Raw genomic sequence first — 25,865 nt, 5'->3', positions numbered from 1 at the left:
CCCTCCCCACATATTTCTATGTTGCCGCTGCTATTTTACCCTACTGGCTCATACTGTATGCCAGTGAGGAGCCCCCACCAGGAGGATGTAGCGTGTCAGTCCTGCTCCTCCTGTTCAACACCTCCAGCTGACGAGCGCCGCCACCAGCTCGTTAGGAGTCACTAACACAGCAACAGAGATTACCCGCCCCACACAGGTTCCCTCCCTCAAACACGGCCAATAGAGCATCGCAGTTCCCGCCCACTTCCTGGTTTTTCGTGGTGCCGGAAGGAACAACTCAATGCATTTTTCCCATTGACATTTCCAAAAATATTTATATCTATTAATTTAAGCCTCGAATCAAGCCATCATGACATGACATGAATCATGACCATAAAACGTTTTTTTCTGTGATTTTATTTTATTTTATATTTAATTATATGATATACTATATTTAATAAATACCCTTTGTTTTGCCGTTTTCAAAAAAAAATAATCACAGAATCAAACGTTTTATGGTCATGATTCATGTCATGTCATGATGGCTTGATTCGAGGCTTAAATTAATAGATATAAATATTTTTGGAAATGTCAATGGGAAAAATGCATTGAGTTGTTCCTTCCGGCACCACGAAAAACCAGGAAGTGGGCGGGAACTGCGATGCTCTATTGTGTTTGTATTTGTATAGACACCCGGCCAAGCCAAATGCACCGTGGTGGATTCAAAGCCCTACACTCCACGGTGGTGGACAGATACTATACTGTAGCCCTGCGCCACCTGAGAGCCTCTTATACTTCACTTAGACGTAGATGCACGTGGGTGTCGTGCACCAAAAATAGCAGATCCACAAGCTCACAAGGCAATGCATAGTGAGCTTGTAGACCGGCCATTTTCGGCGCGCAACAAAGTATAACGGGTTTCAGGCTTTTATTTATACTTAGTTGCGTGAGGGTGTCATGTACCGAAAATAGCTGATCTACAATCTCACAAGCGTTGCAGCAACGGCCCGTTTTGTAGAGCTTGATTTGTGATAACGCTTTGTATGTATTCACAATAACATATTTCTATTTTGTACTTTCATTTATCTATTATTCCTATATTCAGTGAACAAATAGACAGGATGTTTTGAACGTTGATGTTCTGAGCTCCACGTGTGTGAAGACCCTAAACAGTCCCTCTCTTTTTCCAGGTCTTTAAGGGTGAATTTCAGCTCCCTGAATTTCTAAGAGAAATATCACAGGTACAGTAACCTTTCTGCCTGTTGTTCTGACCCCTCTTCTAAATTCAGCTTCTGGCTGGTTTTTGATTATTAATCTACTGTAGTTGACCCATCTCTTCCACAATGACGATCATCTGCTCATTGTGTGTGTGTGTGTGTGTGCGCGCGCGTGTGTGTGTGTGTGTGTGTGTGTGTGTGTGTGTGTGTGTGTTTTTGTTTGTTTTAAGTTGTGCTGCCTTTGCTTCCATCACGATCTACTGTACTGCAGTGTCTCGTTTGCATTTGGTCTGCGTTTTTGCGTTCACCTCATGTTCATGCTTTGTTTGAACTGGTGTTAGATTTACCCTCTTTCCTGGGCCATGAATCTGAGATGCAATGTTTGCTTCACCTGTCAGAAATAGGTAAAATGGAAAATAAATTAATGTTATATTTAGTATTTATGTATTAGGATTCTTTTAATATAAGAAGCACATGTAGTAGTCACCAATCACAAAGCCATGCTGCTATTTGTGTTTTGTAAATGAATGCATCAATTTCAAACTTTTGATCCTTTCTGTTAAATAGAGCACCGCCGCCCTCTTCTGGTAGTGAGGAGTACATGCAGGGATGTCATGCTTTGTGCTTTATGGTCCACGGCTTCATGTTGCAGTGATTGTGTGTTGGAGAACAAAATCTTTCAGTGCTTTATTTGTTAGTAGATCCCCTCTGCATCTCTATTCTTCTGTCATGCAACATTGTTGACTGAATGAGAGAGTAGAATAAAGTGAGTTTGTGACCCACTTCTGTGCCGGCTTGAATAAATATACCAAGATTTCCTCAGTGATGTCACAACTAAGCATCATCGAGCTGAAGCTTTTTCAGCCTAATGAGGCCCTCAAACCGCGAAAACTCTCAGTTGTCTCGTTCCGTCTTCATTGATACTTATACGCACGGTGCATTCCACTCAACAAAAAATATTTTCAACTGAAAAAACTTGTGCTCAGTTGAAAATACATCATTGTTGTTGAGCAACCCTTGTCGAAAGGGTTGTGTGACAACAGGCTACACACACCTCGGGTTATTTGTGACATCACTGTCCTATCCATTTGTGCAGGTTGCTCTGTGTCTCTTTTGCGTGTTTTGCTACTTTCTGTTCCGAGCTTTTCCGGGTACATGTCATCCTTAGAATGACATTCAAACTTCCCTGTTGTCCTTTCTCTGCAGATCCAGAAGTCTCCAGAGAAGCCCACTCCAAGTTAGGACGTGGGATTGATTTCCACCATAACACACACGAAGGTAATGCAGGACACACTACTAGCGACTACTAGCGCACTGGGTCCAACACTTAAATATTAAAACACACACACACACAGATTTACAGGACAACTAATGGTAGAAAAGGTGTAACATAAGTAAATAATTGTAAGTACAATGGCAGGAATTTCAACGTTTGAATGTGAGAATTAAAAAGACTTCAGCGGCAGACTTATATTTACTGCCCCTTTGTATCAACCACCATTTATCAGTCAAACTTTATTTATGTTGTACTGTTTTGTGCTTTATTTTAAGTGAAACTGCTCTGATGAAAAGTAGGTGATGACAAGAGTTAATCAAAACGTCTAAAACCATTTTAAAAGCTCTTCATCATATTGGGTTATTTTCTAAATTCATATTTACGTGTTTGATGTTACCAGATCACTTCCCAGAGCATATTTGCCAGGGTACCTGACCCCTCGTTTGTGACCTTTTCAGAACATTTACCTGTTGCCATACTGTGTCCCTGAAATATCATTGATTGATTGATTGAATATTTTATTAGGCAAAAAATGTAAAACAGCACAGTTACATTTAAAATACTTTGTCTAACAGGTCCGTTCATAAAAGTCCTTGCGGACTTGTTTCCAATGAGGGCCTTGGTATTCAATTCATAAGATTAACGTTGTCGTATTATTTTGCATATCGTTGCTGTCAAGCAGAAACCACTCCATTTTTCCACTTTTTAAAAATATTGAACCAATGAAAAGTATTAAAAAGCGCTTCTGACAAAACCAGCTAACTCCATTGGATCCTCAAACTTCGGACCTCCAACCTCATTGTGAGCTTGGAGGTCCATCCATTTAAGTATCATTCATAGTTGGACGTAAGGAGACGTAACAAGCGCCAGCGCTCCTTGCGTTGTCGTTTTTGTCTCCCCCTCCGTCACTTACGGCTCCAGGATTTCCGTCCGTGCAGTCGACATTCACCGTCAGGCCGACGTACGTTCGTTTGTACGTTGGCTGTAGTACCAGTGGAGACCGTTGGCAGTATAAGGAAAAAAAGTTTTCCTCGGGCCCTCTTTCTTAAAAAAAAATACCCACGTTGGTTGGTGGAAGTACTTGAGTAAATGTACTTAAGCACTTAGACCCGTCGAACCCTATGGTCGATCCATGGTCTGTGACAATATATAGCATATATAGCACAGTGCAGTAGGGGTCGAAACTCACGTTTTGTAGACAACCATTGTTTTTGTCTAGTTTGTGGACTAGTTTGTGTCTTTTATTGCGTTGTTTTGGCTAGATGCTACAATGGTAGCTTCATGTTGTTAGCTGCAGCTGGCTGTGTTGCCAGGTTTTGTGAGAGAAATAAGCAACCAGGTCTATGAAAACAAGCCCAAAAGAATCGACTAAGATATAGCAGATCTACAATATATATGTTTGAGAATCACTGGTTTAAATAATTGGCCCAAATAAGCAACTACACTTTAGAAACAAGCCCAAATAAAACCACAACCACCAATACAAAATTGCTTGTTTGTTTACAAGCAACTTTACAGAAAAATAAGCCCAAAGTCGCTTATAGTAAGCAGACATGGCAACATTATAGGTACCGTACATACTCTCGCAATTGCCATCTGGTGGATGAATAGGTGTATTACGCCTGTACACTTTAAAATAAATAAAATAACCCCTAAATAACGTGAGCGACTATGCATGCGTCCGTAAAGAACGGACGGAATCCCTCACCCCCTGACGCACGTTTTAGACCCATCTAGGGACTATGAACGGGCCTTTAATAGCTGTTCTTATCAATGATGAACAAACAACTCCACTTTTGTCATTTCCTGAAAATTTACAAAAATGTTGGAGTTAGCTGGTTTCTGCCCGACAGCAGAGATATGTAATAATATTATTACTGATTAGACTTCACAGGGAGTTACACTGGGAATTACATAATTCAGTGATTTAAGTGACCATGTTTGTTTGACATCTATTTGCAGCCCTGGTGAGCCCCTTAAGTTCAAGGCACACTGTATGGTTTTAATCTGGAACTACCTTGAGCTGTGCCACTGCCGTTGTGACTGGCTGAATTTCTTGTTCAGGCTATATTTCATAGTATCAATCCTTAACAAAGAAGTATTCTCTCATTCCACGCTGTGGGATGAGAGAACACATCACGGTATATGCACAGACTCGTATTTTGGGGGTTTGAAACTATTGCCTCAAAGAACATTGTACCTAAAAAGTAAATAAAGAAAAAACAAAATGTGTTACGGTTTATATCTGCTGTATTTTGAATTGACCTTTTTAATGACAGCAGTTCACTGTGTTGTTTCAGAACATGACGTGGTGCAGAGGAGTAGAAACGGATGGCTGTTCACGCTGTTCAACGTATTTGTGACCTCGGTGCATCTTTGTTGACACTTTAAGAATCCACCCTGGACAATTTACTCACAAATGTAAGCCCCCCCCAATCTGCTGTGGGCTCCAACCACTCAGTCTAAGGAGAATTTTCTGCCTTCAATGTTGTACTGTAAAGAGAGATGTTTTGTCACAGTGGTGACCAGAGAATGTCATTGATTTGTTTTTTATTATTATTTTTCCATGTCACATTATGCTCATTCTGGATTTTGTAGAAAAATGTTTCCTGGCTACGTGTATATACGTATATATACATAACAAACCTGTGATTCTGTTGTAAGGAACTGCAGTGAGCTTGAAAGGAAAGAGTTAAGTATTTATGGATGAAAAGTTAGCTTTTTTAAAGATGCAATATCTATTTTAATGTTTAATTTTTTTCATGCCTTTGTATCGTGCAATCTCATGGGTACCGATGTACAAAATCACAGTTTTGAGTATTGGTGATTAAATGATGGCTTTTTTTTAAAGACCTGTAAGATTTCCTTTTATCTTTCATTCATTAATCATACTTTCATATACATTGTGTGCCTCTACTGCAGCGGTAAAACATGATGGTTAGTGGCTGCCAAGGCAGTATTTGTGTCTTACAAAAACACATATGTTTTTGTACACAATACACCTCAATTATAAACTTGCTTTATAATTGCCGTAATTAGAGCATCGGGCGCATTTGCTAGCAGCCCAGATTTAATAATTTGTTTTTAATAATTCATTACATTCAAGGCAAATGATACATCCTTAATACTATGCAAACATTATCTCTCTAGATAAATACAAATTTGAAATCTTTTTTTCAGTTCAGTGCACAACATTGAGAGAAAAACACTTAACATTCAACATGTGATTGAGAACAAAGATCTCGCACACGTTCATTTGCACAGTACACATCTCCAACTAAGTGGCCGTTCAAGAGTGCCGTTAACATAAAAATAGATTTAAAAATATGTCCCTTATACCGTCCTCATAGAAATAGTGGGCTTTCAGGTTCATTATTTACAGCAACATAGACTTTTGACTGTTTTTTTCCCCTCAAACAACATAAATTGCACAGTAGTTATAATTAGAATCCAAGATCACAATATTTAAAAAAATATTTTACATACTAAGTAAACAGTCAGTTTTTTTGTCATGCCACAGAGGGGGCTATTTCAAGGCTTTGGTTACACAATATCCTGATTGGAAGAAAAAAATCAGAAATTACAGAGCTATTTCCCTCCACCTAGTCTGTCTTCATAGATGCAGAAGAGGGTTGGAGCAGAGCGAGGTGTATGGAGGTTTCTCTATGTTGATGACACCTCCCTTCACCGGTATCTAACAACCTATTCGAATCAAAGAACCGAATGTCTACAGTACAGTTCAGGATTGGGGAAGACACTTGGCACTTGAATCACAGGTGCAGGTACCTGTACATGCTTAATGACACGTCATTTGCAGCCATAGACATTTTTATAAGAGAGGAGGAAAGGCAAGGTCACACTAGCAAGGGTTATCGGAGACTATCAAAAACCCCAATTTCACATAGTTACTATATAAACATGGGTGTGATTTGTGCTGTTATTCTGAAGCCAGAATAGCGAAGCTTCTGACCGAATACTGATTAGCTGAACAGCATTGAGGTACTTTTAGATATCCTGGGTAGTTTTGCATTGAAAAGCAGCTATTTTTTCCTCAGGATTTTTTTTAACTGGTAGTACCGGTCCATTATTCCTACCAAGTCCAATGGATGGTCAAAGCACACCCGTCCACATGCAATTGTCATTGAGACTGGAATTTGGATAGTAGGGGAACGGGATTCATTACCATGGTCAATTGCAACCACTAGCGTCCCTATTCTGGGTCTGGGCATGTCATAATAGGTGGAAATTCCACGAAAATGTAGGCGAACATTCGGGGAAAATAGATCTGCAAGCTCACGACGAGTCTGCTATTTTCGGTAAAGCCCGGGGGTACCCCAGGTTTAAGTGCATCCAGCCTTGTAGGCTACATACTATCATTTAATTCATTGTCTAACTCAGCCCGCAATGAATGAGACTTCAACTTCAAATGGGTACTGTATGTATATGTCACTCCAAGCATAGAAAAATCATGCATAAAGAGTTTTTGTTGCACGGGAGGCTTTTGTCACCACAGACTAATGGAGATCTAGTGCTGGAAGAGGTCCTCGCTATTTTCTCCTGAAATCAGTTGGGTGGTCTGTTTCAGAAAAACAATAGTCAGTCTGTATTCCTATCAGTAATGCATACCCCAAACATTTAAGACTTAATTACAAATGCTGTGTAGAGTACCAAGGAAATCTGTCATTAAATACTGTTCTGGTACCTGAACAGATTAGTATCCACACCTAAAAATAATCTGTTCTGTGCTTAAATTGGCTGGAATGTTGTGTAAATTTGGAATGAGTAATCCCACACAGTAAAGACATTTGACATGTTTTAAAAATATGCAAATGTTGGCCAAACATATTTTTTAAAAGGTATACTGGACTATGAAAATACACTTTCACAAATATATTTTAGATACATTTTAAAATATATTTTCTCCCATGAACTGTATAAATGTCCAATGTAATATTGTTTGGCCATGTTTTGAACATTTAGAAACATGCTTTATTGGATAATGGACTGCAAAACCTTGTTTTGAGGCGAGGCAGATGTGTGCTTTACTGCTTTTGAAAATTGTTATCTAGTTAGTAGATTATGTTTTCGTCCGTTTGTCTGTACATGGCTAATCTCAAACTACTACACCAATCAGTATCAAATGTCTTATTGTGTGCTTCTACTGCAGCGGTAAAACATGATGGTTAGTGGCTGCCAAGGCTGTATTTGTGTCTTACAAAACAATTATAAACTTGCTTTATAATTGGCGTAATTAGTGCATCGGGCGCATTTGCTACCAGCCCAGATCTAAGGAAAATGAACCACATGTTAATGAACAACCTTTGTTTTTAATAATTCATTACATTCAAGGCAAATGATACATCCTTAATACTATGCAAACATTATCTCTCTAGATAAATACAAATTTGAAATCTTTTTTTTAGTTCAGTGCACAACATTGAGAGAAAAACACTTAACATTCAACATGTAACAAAGATCTCGCACACGTTCATTTGCACAGTACACATCTCCAACTAAGTGGGCGTTCAAGAGTGCCGTTAACATAAAAATAGATTTTAAAATATGTTATATGTCCCTTATACTGTCCTCATAGAAATAGTGGGCTTTCAGATTCATTATTTACAGCAACATAGACTTTTGACTGTTTTTTTTCCTCAAACAACATAAATTGCACAGTAGTTATAATTAGAATCCAAGATCACAATATTTTAAAAAATATTTTACATACTAAGTAAACAGTCAGTTTTTTGTCATGCCACAGAGGGGGCTATTTCAAGGCTTTGGTTACACAATATCCTGATTGGAAGAAAAAAATCTCTCCATTACAGAGCTATTTCCCTCCACCTAGTCTGTCTTCATAGATGCAGAAGAGGGTTGGAGCAGAGCGAGGTGTATGGAGGTTCCTCTATGTTGATGACACCTCCTTTCACCGGTATCTAACAACCTATTCGAATCAAAGAACCGAATGTCTACAGTACAGTTCAGGATTGGGGAAGACACTTGGCACTTGAATCACAGGTGCAGGTACCTGTACATGCTTAATGACACGTCATTTGCAGCCATAGACATTTTTATAAGAGAGGAGGAAAGGCAAGGTCACACTAGCAAGGGTTATCAGAGACTATCAAAACCCCCAATTTCACATAGTTACTACTGTATATAAACATGGGTGTGATTTGTGCTGTTATTCTGAAGCCAAAATAGCGAAGCTTCTGACCGAATACTGATTAGCTGAACAGCATTGAGGTACTTTTAGATATCCTGGGTAGTTTTGCATTAAAAAGAAGCAATTTTTTCCTCAGGATGTTTTTTAACTGGTAGTACCGGTCCATTATTCCTACCAAGTCCAATGGATGGTCAAAGCACACCCGTCCACATGCAATTGTCATTGAGACTGGAATTTGGATAGTAGGGGAACGGGATTCATTACCATGGTCAATTGCAACCACTAGCGTCCCTATTCTGGGTCTGGGCATGTCATAATAGGTGAAAATTCCGCGAACATTCGGGGAAAATAGCAGATCTGCAAGCTCACGACGAGTCTGCTATTTTCGGTAAAGCCCGGGGGTACCCCAGGTTTAAGTGCATCCAGCCTTGTAGGCTACATACTGTATCAATTCATTGTCTAACTCAGCCCGCAATGAATGAGACTTCAACTTCAAATGGGTACTGTATGTATATGTCACTCCAAGCATAGAAAAATCATGCATAAAGAGTTTTTGTTGCACGGGAAGCTTTTGTCACCACAGACTAATGGAGATCTAGTGCTGGAAGAGGTCCTCGCTAATTTCTCCTGAAATCAGTTGGGTGGTCTGTTTCAGAAAAACAATAGTCAGTCTGTATTCCTATCAGTAATGCACACCCCAAACATTTAAGACTTAATTACAAATGCTGTGTAGAGTACCAAGGAAATCTATCATTAAATACTGTTCTGGTACCTGAACAGATTAGTATCCACACCTAAAAATAATCTGTTCTGTGCTTAAATTGGCTGGAATGTTGTGTAAATTTGGAATGAGTAATCCCACACAGTAAAGACATTTGACATGTTTTAAAAATATGCAAATGTTGGCCAAACATATTTTTTAAAAGGTATACTGGACTATGAAAATACACTTTCACAAATATATTTTAGATACATTTTTTAATATATTTTCTCCCATGAACTGTATAAATGTCCAATGTAATATTGTTTGGCCATGTTTTGTACATTTAGAAACATGCTTTATTGGATAATAGACTGCAAAACCTTGTTTTGAGGCGAGGCAGATGTGTGCTTTACTGCTTTTGAAAATTGTTATCTAGTTAGTAGATTATGTTTTCGTCCGTTTGTCTGTACGTGGCTAATCTCAAACTACTACACCAATCTGTATCAAATGTCTTATTTTTCAAATGCGCTTCATAGCGGTGCTACAGTATAACAGCCCACTTTACATTTTGGCCTATGGTTGGTTGTAGACTCCCATATGGGCCACACCCATTTCTGCCCAAATAGATTTTCCAACAGTTTGAATTTTCAGTTTTTGCTAACTCCACCGATACATTTTGTCCAAAACTCACAAAAGTTACTACACATGCTTTTCCGGAGCCATGTGCTAAAAAGTATCATATAGACTTTGTATATTCCATAACATTTGGGTGTAATTGGCGGCCCATTTCTTTACAAAAAACTGCTTTATAGCCTAATGATTAACCCCAAATTTGAATCACGTGTTGCATGGCAATTTTTCCCTGCGGCTTCATTAGGTCCTGCTGGCTGCAACCCATGACTTGCGTCGGGCCGCCACACTTTGCAATTCCTTGAAATTGTCTAGTTTGTACTACTTGTATAGACTGACTGATCAGCTGGTTGCCATGCTTTGGCTGCATTCTATAACTACTTTATTATTATTTTATACCAGTTGGAACAGACATATTGTCATTTACATTCCCACCCTGATTCGTGTTCCCAGTCTGAACCTGTACAAACATCACTGACACAAGGCATTAATGATCAGTATCCTTCATCATGGCCTTTCCCCCCGTTGCACTGTGCCTTTTCATACAGTGAACACAACATCATCACATGCACCACACTGATCACTCATGTGATGAGAGAGGTAGGGGCTGAGATTTACGCCTCCACGGAGTGGCCTTTTCTAGTTATTGTTTTGCTCATCATGTTCTTGCTGCCGACTCCAAGGTTATTATAGTCAACTAAAACTGACAAAATAACTAAAACTAGATATAGAGAAAAAAAGAAATGAAACTATTGTGTGTTAATGAAACAAGCTAAAATCATATTGTCTGTTTATTTCATAGGCAATGTACATGAGCCTAGTAATTTGGGAGGATATGAAATCTACCTTCCAATGTTTTAGCTGTGGCAGGTTTATGAAAATATTTTTTCACACCCTTGACAAATAAAAATTACAATAAAACTAAAACTAATAAAAACTAAGCCTTTTCAAAAAGATAAAAACTAAATCAAACCCCTTTAAAAACGAATTAAAGCTAAATTGAAATTGAAAACAAATTAAAAATGTAAAACTATAACAACCTTGCGCTGTTCATTCGCAGACCAAAGAGCTTTTCATCTTCTGTGACTGTTGCTGCAACCAGGCTCTAGGTTATACTGTATGCTGTTATTATAGCAAAAATAATTACATTTTAACTTATTTGTGAAATTCATGATGCATCAAAATAATGGACACAAATATAGCCGGAATGCAAATTAACCATGCTTCAATGTCATGCACTTACTGTACTATATCACAGACCAGTGTTAACAGTAGTTATGAACAGTCATTGATATGGTTGTAAATGTTGGTTGCAGTTAACCCTGAGAATGTCTCCTGTTTGGCCTCAGGTGGTACCTCTACCCGTCTGGCACTGGGTATCACTGGTACCATGAAGGAAAACCTTGCAAAAAGTGCAAAATCGTACATGGGTTTTTACTGATAAAAGGCAACATTTGTGTGATACTGAACCATAAAAACAAAAAACATTCTCATAAGGGGATGGCGGATATGTGTTTTGTACAAAATACTTATGAAAAGGTAGTTGGCACAGTCCATTTGGTCACAAAAGAAAGCTTCTTCGTGGCTAAGTCTTCTACTCCTCAGGTAATGCTCTGTGTGTGTCTGAGTGAGGGAGAGCAGCGCCCTCTTGTGGCCTCAACTAATGTAGCACGTAGTTAATTTTGATCACTTGCTACAGACTATATGATATTCCTCCAGGGACGCTCGTCAAATACTTTCATTTCAGGATCATGGGAAAAAGGGTGAGACTTGTTGTTGAGAATATTACTATCGATGTAGTGAATGTCCGGTCAGAATATATGTTTGCATGTGCGTCTGCGTGTATGTGCGTACGTACAGTAGGTGTGTTCATGCACACACAAGCTCTGTGGGCAGACTCAAGAATGCGGTCACAGTGCAATCAAACTCAACAAGCATGCAGACGACTCCACATGTCTCAACGGTCACCATGGGCATTCTGTTTGAAGGTCAGTGTAAAACGAAGCCAGGCCCTAGTCAAACCTTTGCTCCAGCCACAGGGTAGCACCCTCGTTCCCTTTATCTGAGCATCAGTGGACTCCCCTTGGATCTGTGCTAGGTGGCTGGCTGGGCAGGCGGTCTCTCTCTCTCTCGCTCTCTCTCTCTCTCTGTCTCTCTCTCTCAGGGACAGAGAACCGAGAGATGGGGGGGCAGGGTTGGAGAATAGAGAAGGTCAGTTACACGATGTCGACATCATCCATTCCTTTCCTTTCCTCCCTCTCCTCTCTTTTTTCCTCCTTTTTTTACTTGTTCTCCATCAGAGACTGGACTTTGTGCACCAGCTCACGGGCTATTTGCAGGATGTGTTGCACGTCGTGACGCTCTGCCATCTCTGTAACACACAATACAATTAGGGGGCATGCTTTTACAGCAGGGGTCTTCAATGTTTTTCAGGACAAGAACCCCTTAGCTGAGAGAGAGATGAAGCAGGGACCCCCCCACCTACATGTTGTATAAAATTGTGTTGCAGATTAAACTTTTTCATAGAAAGCTTCATAGACTTGTTTGACAGCACCATCATCTGTGTTGTTAAATTAATGTATTTTTGTTTGTTTGTTTACACATGATCTTCCCTTGCATTGTGTTAGAAACCTGCTGACACTTTTGGTGTTAGCGGGTCAAATTTGACCTGTGATTTAACTAAGCCCAAATGGCTATAATAGACTAATACTAGAACACACTTTTGACCCATAAAGAAATACTAAGCGAGAAATACTTTTGAACAGATTTCATTATGTTATAAAAATGTCCCCAACTAGTTCTCATTGATTGAGCACAATGCCATTCTTCCCGTGTAACATACGCTATGAGGTCCTGTGTGTCTCTCACCGTTGAAGAACTTGATGATGTCAGTGAAGTCCATGTTATTGTCTCTGATGATCTCCCGGTAAACAGTGACCAGGGCAAGGGCAAGAAACAGAACAAAATGCTGAGAGGAGATCCTTGGAGCCACCCAGATCACCTCCCACACAGCAAAGACGTCGTCATACAGCAGCTCTGCATAGAAGACATACACCACAAACCAAGGTTATCAGAGTTTTTGCATTTTTCAATAGTTTTATTTTGTTTTGACTTTTTGTATTCATTTTGAGTTTAGTTTTTAAAGTGGGCTTATTGTTAAGTTTAAATGTTTTGAAAATACTTGGTTTTATTTATTTTTTATTAGTTTTAGTGTTAGTTTTGTTTGATTTTCATACTCCATTTATTCTGAAATGAATGGAATCCAATGGCTTCCTTAAACATCTAAAAAACTATGGCAAATGGTTGGCAGTAATGCCAAATATACTGTAAGTCAATGAGCTAAGCATTCTATACTACTGGTCTGGTCCCTTACATAAAACTGCAAAAAAATTAAAACAGACAATTATTATTTCGCAATAGATGCGAATGATTAGTATTTACCTCTCTTGAAGTCCAACAAGAACCAGCGGTAGCAGAAGTAAAAATGGGTGTAGTCTCCATTCTGGTGCATCAGTTCAAACAGCTCAGAGTCCAGGATCTGATGTGGACAAGACAAGACAAGGAGTTCAACGGTCATTGAGTTGGTATCTCTCTCTCTCTCTCTCTCTCTCTCTCTCACACACACACACACACACACACACACACACACACACACACACACACACACACACACACACACACACACACACACACACACACACACACACACACACACACACACACACACACACACACACACACACACACACACACACACACACACACACACACACACACACACACACACACACACACAGGAGGTCATCCATCACCTGGATCAGGGACCTCATATTAGCAAAGTGTGTGTCCATGGCTCCACCGTTGGGGAAGTTCTGACTCATCCTCTTCATGAGCTGAGTGAAGCAGCTGTATGCCAGGCACTCTAGGACACACGCAAAGGACACAAAGAATAGACAGGAGCTTCGTGACTTAACAAAGCACTACAGAGTGTTGACACTGCTGACGCACGCCTCTGACAACCACACACAGAACCACAGTCACAGTCAAATGCAATCATCTGCACTGAGGGCTAACATTTACAGTTGAAGTTGATGCAAAAATATCTAGCGACCAGTAACCATTATTATCAATGGTCTGGTTAAGAGGTAGCTACTAATAGCTGGAGGTGAATTTGTAATAATAATACTGTATGTAATAATATATTTTTAAAACAAATATTCTACAATACAACTACAAAAAGTAAAATGTAATGATCAAATCCAATTAAATTCTCAGAGAAGATGAGAGGTAGAACATGAGTATACATTAGCATTAGCTACTGTGGTTTTTAGCATAGGAAGCCATTTAAAATAGGTCTGAATCTTACCATCATCCAGGATGACCATCAGTGGAGCCAGCAGGTCGCACATGCCCTGCACATAACCCATCTCTAAGTGCTCCCAGACATAGCTGCAAGCAAGGGCAACAACGACATACCATATGAAACGTGGAGTGGAAATAATAGATAGAGAGGGTCTGTACAGCCTATATTTATTCATTTTTTAGAACACTCTAATATATGAAAAACTACTGAATACATTCAATGTAAAGAGTGTTCATTTAAAGCTGCCATCCATAAATTCCATGTCCTATCTGGGATTTGAACCCTCTTCTGCCACGCCAAGAGGGAATCCCTGCTTAGAAAGATATTGCGCTGCTGAGCTTCAGGCAGTACTACTACTCGACACCAGGGTCTACATTTCTCAGTGTCAAGAGTAGGGAAACCACCTCCAACCACTGCAGATGAACTAGCAATATCGTTTTAAAATACTCTACCATGAGGATTGGTTAAAATAACATTGATTCGTTAAAATAAATTCCAGATTACAGCTTTAACCGTGAGAGTGTACAAATGTGTCCTAAAGGGTCCATTTGGTTACATTCGTACACTCTCTGACTTAAAAATTGATAAATTAGCACTGAGGACTTGACCGTGTATACTGCCAAGTGCCAATGGACTTGTGTATATGTATTTCAAAAGACTAACATGTTTCTATTCGTGAAAGATGCTCGAACGTATCGTGCATTTCTTCTCTGTTGTACCTGCACATGATGTTGCGTAGTTTCTCCAGGTTGCTGGAGGTGAAGTAACAGTAGTTACGATCGCAGCGCTGAACGTCTTTGTCTATTCTGTGGAGGTTGAGAGCGATCGTGTCCAGCAGCTCAATCTGTCCAGAGGAACGGTGGGTTTCAGTTGTTAATAATGAACAAATGAGTGAAAACCTTCTCTTTTCTTTCGCTTTTTACCCCCTTTTTCTCCCCAATTTAGTCGTTATGCCAATTGATTCCTCCCCACACATATCTGCTGTATCCTACTGACTCACCTGCCAGTGAGGAGCCCCCACCGGGAGGACGTAGAGCCTTTGTCCTACTCTTCCCCCCCCAACTCTCTCTGCTGACAGGCACCTCCTCGGCCCGTAGTATTACATGCAGTGACAATTACCACCCTCCCCGCCCCCGGCTTCCCTCCTCTGAACACGGGCCAATTGTGTTCGTGTTGTCGAACACTCGACAAAACCGGATGCACCGCGGTGGATTAGGACCCACAACCTCCGCGGTGGTGGGCAGGCACTTTACCACTGCGCCACCCAAGCGCCTGAAAACCTTTTCTCACTGTAATTTCACAATTATTCTTAACACATTAGGACCTGAGGCGATTCTTAAAAATGTTTTCTAAATCCTAACAGTTTTTTGAAAAAAATATAAAATATATTTTTTCATTTTTTTTTCAAAAATAGCAGATCTACAAGCTCGTAGCGCGGCACTCGGTGCCGCGCTATGAGCTTGTAGATCTGCTATTTTTGAATAGCCAAATCAATCTAAAGTGTCACAGATGCGTTCCAGGTCTCAATGGGTTAAGATAGAGTCAAGATAGTATGCAGTATTTGATACAACAATATGAATTCTGGGAATCTCAGTTCTAAGCAGAGGTATCACCAAAATATTTTTCTTTTGAACAAAAACATATCCCCCCCGTTAGTAACATTAATTGACATTGTGTTATGACCACACCGTGTAAGATGAAAGCGAAGGTGAGATTCCTGCAACAGCTTCCCCGTCGGTCACCAGCTTGTCCAGCTGACTGCATAGCCTCTCCTCGCTGAGCGCGTCCTGCTGCCCCTGCTTCCTGCCCTTGTCCCCTGCGCCCTCCTCCTCTGTGCTTTGGCCGTCGTCAAGGCTGGACAGGATCTGGGAGTGACCTGAAGTCACAGAGTAGTTTCTAGATGACGGTACGCCCGAGTCAGGGGAGTCAAACTCCACCTGGGGGCGCTCCTCCGGTGCCATGGCGGCAGCGGGGAGCAGGGTAGACATGGTTGGGGTGCGGTCCTCACCACTCGGGGTGTCCTGGCCCCCTGCGTCGGGATCGTCTACGGACATGAAGACCTGGCAGGGGTGGAATGGAGGTATAGTGGGTGAAAAGGAAGAAAAAGAGGATGGGAAGGAGAAGTGATGCAACTGCTAGTGTGTAGTTGAAGTAAATGATTCATCTCAGCAGGTAGGATTTGCCAATAACGCATCCCTGCTTGGTCAAGTGAAAAACTGCGATGAGCTTCAGGCAGTACTAGTTGTCAATAAGTAGGTGTATCTTTTATTTTATTTATTTTCAAGATTATTTCAAAATTGTTCTTCCCTTCTCAGTGGAATAGTATAGAAACCACCTTTTACCACTGTGCTAGTTATATTGTACCATACAGATTGGTTAAAATAAAATGGTATTCTTTAAAAGAAGTTCTGGATTGCAGCTTTAATGTGTGCATGTAATACACAGGCGAGTTACTGTGTTAAGGCACACTCTGCCTAATGTACATTACAGAGATTAAGACTGCAATTTGTGGATTTTCTGAGTTTTTATGTAGTATTGTCAATTGTATTGATTTATAGTTCAGTCAGAGGCACTTAATGTACATCAAAGGATGTAGGACCATTTATTGCAATAAATAGCTTTACAGTTGTATTTGGCAGAAAGGGCCCTGCTCTTGAATGCAAGCGAAACGACTGTACTGCCAGGCACATCTGTGTGGAATTGAGGCATTGTGTCGCCCACCACTCCAGAGGTCATTTCTCGGTAGCGGCCAGGCTCTCCAACGAACACAATTGGTAGCAGAGGCGGATTTAGCAATTATGGGCTCCTAGCAAAGCTCAACTTTAAGGACCCAGACCCATCAAGGCCCGCCAAGATACATTTTAGTCGACTAAATCAACTGTAGCTTTAGTCGACTAAAATCTTATATTTAGTCAACTAAAACTAGACTTAAGTAAAACATTTCAGATGACTAAAATATGACAACTACAGTAAATGGAATTTTATTCTAAAGACTTTGACAAAAACGAAATCAAAATTTGCTGTCAAAATCAACATTGCTCCACTTCTTGCTACCCAACGGGCAATCTGGGAACCCAGTTACAGTAGCATAGGCCTACTTTGCGCCACAATTTTTTTTATCCCTGTGATGACGTAGAGGGGGAAAAATTGTTGCATTGCAAAAATGTGTTGCATTGTGTAACTCATTATTTTAGATGAGAAGCTCAGGTATTTGGTCGTCAATAAATATGTGTATTGTTGTAGTGTACCTGTTTTTTCTCCATGTTTAAGGTGCACTTATTTATTGACCAGCGCATGTGAGAGGAGTTGAGTTGAGAGAAATGTAATGATTGAACCAGTCCTCTTGACCGTCTGTCAGTCTCTATCTCTCTCTCTCTTCTGTTTGTCTAGCTCTCTCTCGCTCAAACTCTAACGTGAGTGCAATGGGGGGACAGGGGACGGGGGTTTGGCAATGACAGGAACCTCTGTACACATGTCAACGACTAAATTGGTGAGGAAATGTGTGTCCTTGTAGTTTGGGACTACACAAGACAGGTGCTTTCAAGACAGGCAGTATCATTGTGGGTTTCCTGTCAGTGGGCTCACCTCGTTGCTGAGAGTGGAGTCTCTGTGGACGAGCCTCAGTACGTGGCTGTCAATGCTGCTGCCAGATGACAGCTTGGCAAAGATGGCCGACTGCATCTCCTTCTCCCTCTGGTTCACAATGACCTCACATGCCTTCCACTCTCTCATCACCTGCTGGTAGCGCTGGTTGATCTTCTCGTCAATCTTCACCCAATCAAACACACAGTGATCAGCAAGAGTAAAATCACACCTTCAGCAAAACAAAAGACTACGAGATGATATGAACAGTGAATAAACAGGCCTAATACAGTCATGGACAACCCCCCATAACCACAGTGGCTGCTGTTACATGGACATCATGTATTCATTCAGAATGAACTCATTCAGAATGAACTCATTCCGAATAGAGGAATCTGTTCCACTCACCTGTTTACATGGGACCTGAATAAAAGTATTCCTCGTTTACATGACCCAAAGCATTCATTCGGAATATAACTTTTGACATGCGCAAAGTGGTGGCTGGTGGGCATGGACCAGTCCAGGCCAGGGGCCGCCCGGCTGAGGCTCCACTACCCGGGACGGAGCTTCCCCTGGTGGGCATGGGGCAATAGCCCCCTTGTGCCTCCTTGTGCCTCCACGGCAGTCGTAGGCAGGCCTGGAAGCAACGCACCGACTCCTGGCCAGGCAGCTTTGTAATGTGGTGCAAGCCTGCATTCCTTGTTATCACCATTTTAATGCGAAAGTAGCAGATCTACAAGTTCAGACCAGTTTCTTTTTTGTATTGGTACCAGACACGGTATGTAGGTACGATGACGTCATCGCGCATTCGCACATGGTCATTATAATAATAAATAATAATACATAAACACCGGACCGCTCATGGTCATTATAATAATAAATGTAGAGAGAGAGAGAGCAACACTTACAGTCTATGAAACAAGGCACGCTCATTTATGGCAAAAGTACAAAAGTATTGGCATCAAAATACACTTAAAGTAGAAAGTATAGGCTACTCATTATGCCGAATGTCACGTTTTTCTTGTATTATTATGAAAAGGCTTTGAAACATGCTGTAACTCATTCACTAGACGAAACCCCTCTTTCTGCGCCGAGTAGCGCACACGGGTTGAATGCGGGGTCTGTCGGCCTAAAACACAATCGCCCTGGGTGAAAATCCAGTGACCATGGAGCGGCCGCGGATGGCCCGCTCAAAAGGTGCGTGGTGTTTTGGGACGACCGTTCCGGCTGGAATGAATTGATGAAGTAAAACTCAGCTGTTTCCGCTGTAGCTGCGCCCCCTAATAATGTTGTTTTTGTTTATTTTTGTTCACGTATGCTATTAAAATAATGCAGCTATTGCAGTATTGGGCCTTAACATGTGATTAAAAAGGTATATGTATTTGGCCCCTCATATATAAAATAAATGTAAAATCTGATTTAAAATTGAAACTTGCAGCTAGCTGATCAATGCGTTTCTGCGTTTGTCATGTGGCCAGGGAATCAGGGATTCTTTTTAAAAACGGAGGACTAAAATATCCGTTTAGAAAAAGATCCATATAAATGTAGCCTACAGGCCAGAAATCCTCGGAGCGTCCGTTCTCCAGGACAAGTCTGGGCTTAACCATTACAGGCTTATTAAATGACGCTATAGAAAAGAATCATTCATTTTATCCCGGAAGAGCGAGCGCTTCTCAGCACCAGCCGTGGCCGAATTAGAGATTTGATAGGTAATTTTTGGACAATTCTGACAGCACTACTAAGCACGGACATGCGCAAAGGAATGCATGTATTCCAAACAGACAGGAGAGTTCGGAATAAAGTGCTTATATGGTCAATTCCGATTGGTATATACCGATTCAAACGGTATATACCACCCCTCCTAACCCGAATGAAAATGCATTCGGGTCAGACTGGAATGGAATATTCTATTCCAATTGTTGGTGGTTACATGAGCATTTATATTCTGAATGAATTCATCCATTCATTCATTCCGAATAGAAGTGTATTCATTCCGAATAAAACTGTCCATGTAACTGCAGCCACAGTCAGTTCATGGATCTGTGTGTGTGTGTGTGTGTGTGTGTGTGTGTGTGTGTGTGTGTGTGTGTGTGTGTGTGTGTGTGTGTGTGTGTGTGTGTGTGTGTGTGTGTGTGTATACATGTGTCTCTCTCACCTGGTTCATTGCCTTCTTGTCCATGCCAAACTTGTAGTGTCCCAGCAGGAAAGGCCAGACCTCCTTCCTGATGTCATGCTGCACCCCACCATAGTACACCAACCTCAACAGTTCCAGCTCTTTATAGTTCTGGGCACACACAGACACACACAAAACGTATATTTCTAAAGTATTGAACTTTAGAAATACAAGTGATATATACCTTTGGGTAAAATAAAATGAAATACAATAAAGATTCTAAGAATAAGTAGGGGGTGGGGGGAGGGGGGTGTATATCCAAACTTTAAACTGGTTTCTAGTGTTGGACTGAAGAATCCAGAAGTAAAAGTGCAAGAGAGATGGAGACGGACAGAAGAGAGACCTGATGAAGACAGGCTCACGGACAGAAATAGAGTGTGAATTAGTAATGGTTACATCCCTGGAAGTGATGAACGATTACATTTGCTCCTTTAATCTCTATGGTGGTGGTGTCATATTACACACCATTATGAGACCTCATTTCAGTGACAGCCATTAAAGTTTCATTAACATGAAAATAGATAGACTGGACAAGGAGACAGAGCCCATGGCAGCACATGATCAATGTTGTACGGTACATTTAATAAAAATGTAACAGACAATACATCATAACTATCGATCTAGTCATTTAGCAGCTGAATGATGAAAGTAGTATTTTACAGGCCTAATATCAGTGAAGAGGGATCAGCAATTGTTTTTATGCTGCCATAACCATATAAGGAGTTCCAAATGTAGCTACGCCCAAATATGGAGTGTGTTGTCTAACCCAGAGCCTTGTATTAGAGAGTTGCGCCAATGAGGGGCAGAAACAGCGCCGGTCACGTGGTTCATGTAAACTGGAAATAGTTACAAGGAGCCGTAGACTTCAGTGCATTCCATGAACTTCCAGTTTAGGGCTTTGTCACTATTTGCCAATAGACGGCTATGTGGAAGACCTGGCCCGACAAAGTGAACACTAGTGTCAGAACTCTCTCTCTCTATGGGTCTGGTCTAACCTAAATGTGTCGTCATGGCATCAGGCACAAACATATATGGGCGCAAAAGGGGGCATGCCCATATATGGGCATATATTGATGACATCAGGGATCTCCATACTGTATATGGGCATGAAAGGGACAAGGACTGACAGATACAGAGATCTCCATACAGTATATCGACATATCGGTCAGATCGGCGGTTCTGGACAACCGCATATCCAAATGACTCGACGGCAAGCACCGCACTCCCTCAAGTCCTTTCCTATGTGCATGCCGAATTTGAAATTGGTTGGTCCCATATATGCACATGACCATATGGTCACAGTGGTCGGATCTATGGCTTTGGACAACAGGATCTCCCTATATATGCCTACAGTATGTATATATATATATATATATATATAGGCGTATTGTGTCTGTTGTTGTCTGAGTTATAGTGACGGCCACCCGTTAGCCATTAGTCAATTCCTACACTTTTACTTAGTGTTATTGCGTTTTAATTGCTAGTCATGATTTTCTCTTTTATTGCCATTTAATTGTAGTTGTGTCTGCATTTATTGTATACCTTGACACCATTGAAAAGGAGTTCTCCCTCAATGTGTTTTCCAAAGTAAATACTAATTATAACATAAAATCCAGATCATCTTTAGCAATACTGCATCAATACTGTACCAGGAAACATACATTTACAGGTAAAAAATACATTGTGTACACATATGTCACCTCACCATGCTGCATGCTAACAACTGCAATCATTCTTTCTTGTGAACTCCACCAGCAAATATCAGCAGTGCAGTTCACATCTGGTAGACAGACCCAGCCCTATGCCACCCACCCAGCCTCTAACCTTGCAGTCTTTCTGGTATTTGCTCCACACATCTTTGCTCAGGCCCCCTGATGCCTCACAGGGTCTGTCTGGAGGCACAATGTTGTGGTTGACCAGTGCTGACAGGTGTGTCCGGACAGTGGACAGGTGGCGACAGTAGGCCAGCCCTGGGGCAGAGACAGAGACACCACATGAGCGTAGAGACATGATACAAGGAGATTGCTGTAATGCCCGATTTATACTTGGTTGCGCACTGGTGTCACATACCGGAAAAAATACAATTTGAAAGCATATTTCAACTCTGGAAATAAATCACAATCAAAATCTTAAGCCAATTAAAGTACTAGAATGGGCTATGAGCTCAGGACTATAATACTTACAACCATAAAACGCTCTGGAAACAATCTGTCTTTTCATGTTCTGGCAAAGCATCTTGAGAGGGACACTGGTATCAGAAAAAACACATGAGTTACAATCACCAAATAACAGTTTTAGTTTTTTTTACTCATACAGAGTAGCAAAAGGTTTTGTGTTTCAAGTCAGATGACTGAAGGAAGATGTGATGGGTCGCTCTCATACATTATATGAACCTGCATTATCATTGGAAGTGTGTTTACAGGTGAGGGACAAATTGGGCCTTTGAGAGACTGTAAGGCGGCTTCCTCTGCTCGGTGTGTACATGTACAATAGCAGTATTATGTAAGCGTACGTATGTATATCTGACGGGTCCTGAGAACAGGTACAGCCTGTAGCGGGGTAGTCAAAGGACACGCTGCTACCCCCCGTGGAGCAGGACAGACATGACACATGGCTGGTTAGTTCAGCGTGTTGCCACGACGACGGACTGCCCCCAAAACCTTGCGCATCCAGCATCTCTCCATGGTCTGGACCAGAGTAGAGAAGAGAAGGAGGGAGAGAGAGGTAGAGAGATGGAGAGAGAGAGAGACAGATAGGTCTCTCATTACTAAAGAAACATGTGTAGTCATCTTAATGTCCTGCACTATCAATTCTAGGATTCAAGTTGGCTAGACTTAAGTATTGATCTTTAAGCTCTTGCAACTTTAACATCTCATGAAGCATCACTGCAACATGGTCTTCTGATCCGTAGACACTTCACATTCAGTGTGTATTACGGCTTACATATTATGAATTGGGTCCCTCAGCTCAACCAGAAAATACAGTGCATGAACATGTACTTCAGCTGATCTCTGATATAAAGAAAAAGAAAAATGTTTGTTGTGACACAAAGTTGATAGATAGAAAAATGCAGCTGGATATCCACTCATGTTACTGTACACGAGGATACAGAAACTGACGGTTTAAGAAGCGTAAAGCTGGAAAGCAGGCATTGCATTCTGGGAGGGACAGGCAGCCGAGGAACATACAGGGAAGCCATGCTTGTTCAGTTCAGAGGGGGGGGGGGAGAGAAGAGAGAGAGAGATAAACAGTAGTAGACATGTGAGGGATAGTTTAAAGGAGTGGAGATTGAGGGGAAGGGACACTTAGGCCATGCTGGATGCAGAAAAGACAGAGCAAGAGAAACCCAAAGGAACTGACTAAATTAAATCAAGAAATGGACACCAGTTAGAGGGGACACAAGGGGAAGGAAGTAAAACCTTTAAAAGAAAATAATCAAAAAATATCAGCATCGAATAAATGCTCTTCACCTTAATTCTTCAGGTTGGAGCTGATGACCTGTCATAAATATGTAGCTGCTCTTTGGTCATTCATGAACCCCCCACCCCACTCAAAACCCCCAAATAATAATAATAATATTAATAAATAGTAATAGTAAACAAAAAAAAACAGAAAAGAAGTCAATGGAAAAAATGCTGGAGAGAGTGCCCGTTTTGGACTGCGCCCCTCTCTTATTCGGTTACTTTTGGAACTGAAGACGAGTTCAAACGACTGGTGATAGTTTTGGGGGTTCAATAATGTAAACCCCCTGTTCACAGAAGAACCGCCGCTTCTCTACTACTGCGGAACCCCACAGGACCAAATAGTCGTCATAGTGAGAGGGGGGGGGGGGGGGGGGGTTGGGGTGGAGGAGGACAGGGGGGTCGGGAGAGGGGGTGGGGGGGGTATTAGTGAAGAATTACAGTGAATAGCATTGCAGCAAAAAAAACGAAACCAAAAAAAAAGGCACAAAACTTAGGAGAGAGAACAGAAAGAGAGAGAAAGGAAAAGCAGAGAGGAAAAAAAAAGATTTACAAAACAAAATAAAGAATAAAGAGAAGGGGACTGACACATATTCCATCACAAGTGAGCAAGGAACACAGCCCATCTTTTAATAAAATAAAATAAAAAATAAAATATATAAACAATAACAATGAAACTTGTGCATATATCCATGCAGAACTGTTGAGCATGTTGCAAGTCAGAAATTAAAAGGTAAAAAGGTAAACAGAATGACATTAAGTCAAATAAAAGATACCGAGCAAATTATCAAAGCGAATATTTGCCACCAAACAACCTAGACCCAACAGTGCTGAGGGGTTCTGCTCCAAGGCATACAGTACCTTCTAGTCCACTGGTTCTCAACGTCGGGCCTGGGGTCCCCCGCGGGTCCAGATGGACCCTTACTGATCCGTAACTCTCAGAGTTAAATCAACACTGAGAATTGTACAGGGGTCCCACATGTCTACACCCTCAGAGTTACTGACATGTAAACGTCAATTTGGACTCCTTTTGGGGCCCGGACCAGATGTTGAGAAACAGTGTTCTAATCCACTTGCATCCATCAACATTCCAGTACGATAGCATCAGATCAAAATACTTTTTCAATTAATCATGCAATTAGTCATGGTTTGATTGAGATTGTGGTGCATATGGTCCGGTAGATAATCATCATAGAGTACTGCACTTCTTGACCGATAGAAAAGCATTAACATACGCAATTACTCATACTCATATTGAACAGCTATTTCTGGGTGACAAAAATAATTTCCATCACCATTTATCAAATTAATCCCCACACATTAATCCCATGTGTGGGGGACTAAACTGCTCTACCAACTCGGAATCCACTCATCCATTGTAGTTGTAGTAGATACAAAATAAACAATTCTAGTGGCTATGTAGTGTGGCTTAATTAACTATTGACTTGCTTGGAGTAATTATAAGTAAAAAAAATAAGTGGATCAGGATTAAGAAGAGTTTACAAAGCTTGATAAGCAGATTTGAGCATTCAATCATGCTGATATCACTACTGTGCTAAGGTTTGGACACACCGGTTTCATCAAGTGATGATCACATGACATGCGTAGATGTATTTAAGGTGGCGTCTCTGTCAATCCAATTTAGTCACAATAAGGCTCAAAACATTACTCTGTTCTTGGATGACACACTCCACCTAAGGGAGATACAGTGTGCGGACATCCTTTGTGCCTTTGATCTCTGTTCGTTTTGGGTCTAGCACCTGCCTTCAAAAGGTTTTATGGATATGCACGGCTGCTTTGAAATTATCTGATGTTTCACATCAAATCAACAGGTTAAAAGTCCCTCCCCCATTCCACCTTTCCCCGCATGCTAACACGTGCCCCCCCAATCCCATCGTGCACTGTTGGGGTCGGCTACGAGCACAGCACACATAGACAGAGCCACGGGGTGGTGGGTGGGGGCATGATGTAATGAATGGGTATAGAGCTCAACAGAGAGATTCTGGAAGTAGAGATCCCATTCATTTTCGTCGTAAAAAAACCAATCAATTGTAAAAAAAAAATGCTATATGCTCCTGTAGAAGCCACCACACGTCTTCATGCAATCAATGTAGTTTTAAGAAAAACATGTTTAATTCGCAATGTTTGCAACAATGTCTCTGATTGGTGGAGCTCACATTACTATGGAAATAATGACAACGATTCAAGTTAAAAAGAAGCAAGTTAGCTGAAAGCTGTTATTCTTAAAATATGTACAGACTCTTGTTCTTTTTTTGCGTTTTCCAATTATGTTTATGAACAGAATCAAATATGTT

At 41.0% G+C, this 25,865-nt stretch overlaps 2 protein-coding genes across 5 annotated transcripts in view; one reads left to right on the top strand and one right to left on the bottom strand.

Moving 5' to 3' along the window:
• tpst1 (tyrosylprotein sulfotransferase 1) overlaps positions 1–5,324 on the top strand; it is a 51,081-nt gene extending 45,757 nt beyond the window's left edge. The window contains exons 4-6 of one of the 2 annotated variants that reach the window (XM_080428395.1): positions 1,170–1,220; positions 2,403–2,474; positions 4,773–5,324. In XM_080428395.1, coding sequence (XP_080284521.1) covers positions 1,170–1,220; positions 2,403–2,438 — 87 coding nt within the window. In that variant the 3' untranslated portion in view covers positions 2,439–2,474; positions 4,773–5,324. The remainder of the gene's footprint in view (positions 1–1,169; positions 1,221–2,402; positions 2,475–4,772) is intronic. The other variant, XM_080428396.1, reaches the window with a different exon arrangement.
• Positions 5,325–7,789: 2,465 nt separating this feature from the next.
• sgsm2 (small G protein signaling modulator 2) overlaps positions 7,790–25,865 on the bottom strand; it is a 93,104-nt gene continuing 75,028 nt past the window's right edge. For 2 of the 3 annotated variants that reach the window (XM_080428386.1, XM_080428387.1), the window contains 12 exons: positions 22,602–22,776; positions 22,273–22,337; positions 21,914–22,059; positions 20,072–20,200; positions 17,920–18,102; positions 16,023–16,394; positions 15,054–15,178; positions 14,338–14,420; positions 13,784–13,893; positions 13,413–13,509; positions 12,840–13,007; positions 7,790–12,342 (listed from right to left, as the gene is read on the bottom strand). In XM_080428386.1, coding sequence (XP_080284512.1) covers positions 12,254–12,342; positions 12,840–13,007; positions 13,413–13,509; positions 13,784–13,893; positions 14,338–14,420; positions 15,054–15,178; positions 16,023–16,394; positions 17,920–18,102; positions 20,072–20,200; positions 21,914–22,059; positions 22,273–22,337; positions 22,602–22,776 — 1,742 coding nt within the window. In that variant the 3' untranslated portion in view covers positions 7,790–12,253. The remainder of the gene's footprint in view (positions 12,343–12,839; positions 13,008–13,412; positions 13,510–13,783; positions 13,894–14,337; positions 14,421–15,053; positions 15,179–16,022; positions 16,395–17,919; positions 18,103–20,071; positions 20,201–21,913; positions 22,060–22,272; positions 22,338–22,601; positions 22,777–25,865) is intronic. The other variant, XR_013933153.1, reaches the window with a different exon arrangement.

This window comes from Gymnoscopelus braueri (genome assembly GCF_963280865.1).
Source record: "Gymnoscopelus braueri genome assembly, chromosome: 5".
Classification (NCBI taxonomy): domain Eukaryota; kingdom Metazoa; phylum Chordata; class Actinopteri; order Myctophiformes; family Myctophidae; genus Gymnoscopelus; species Gymnoscopelus braueri.
The sequence above is the reverse complement of the archived record's forward strand: the minus strand, read 5'-3'. Positions and strand labels throughout refer to the sequence as shown.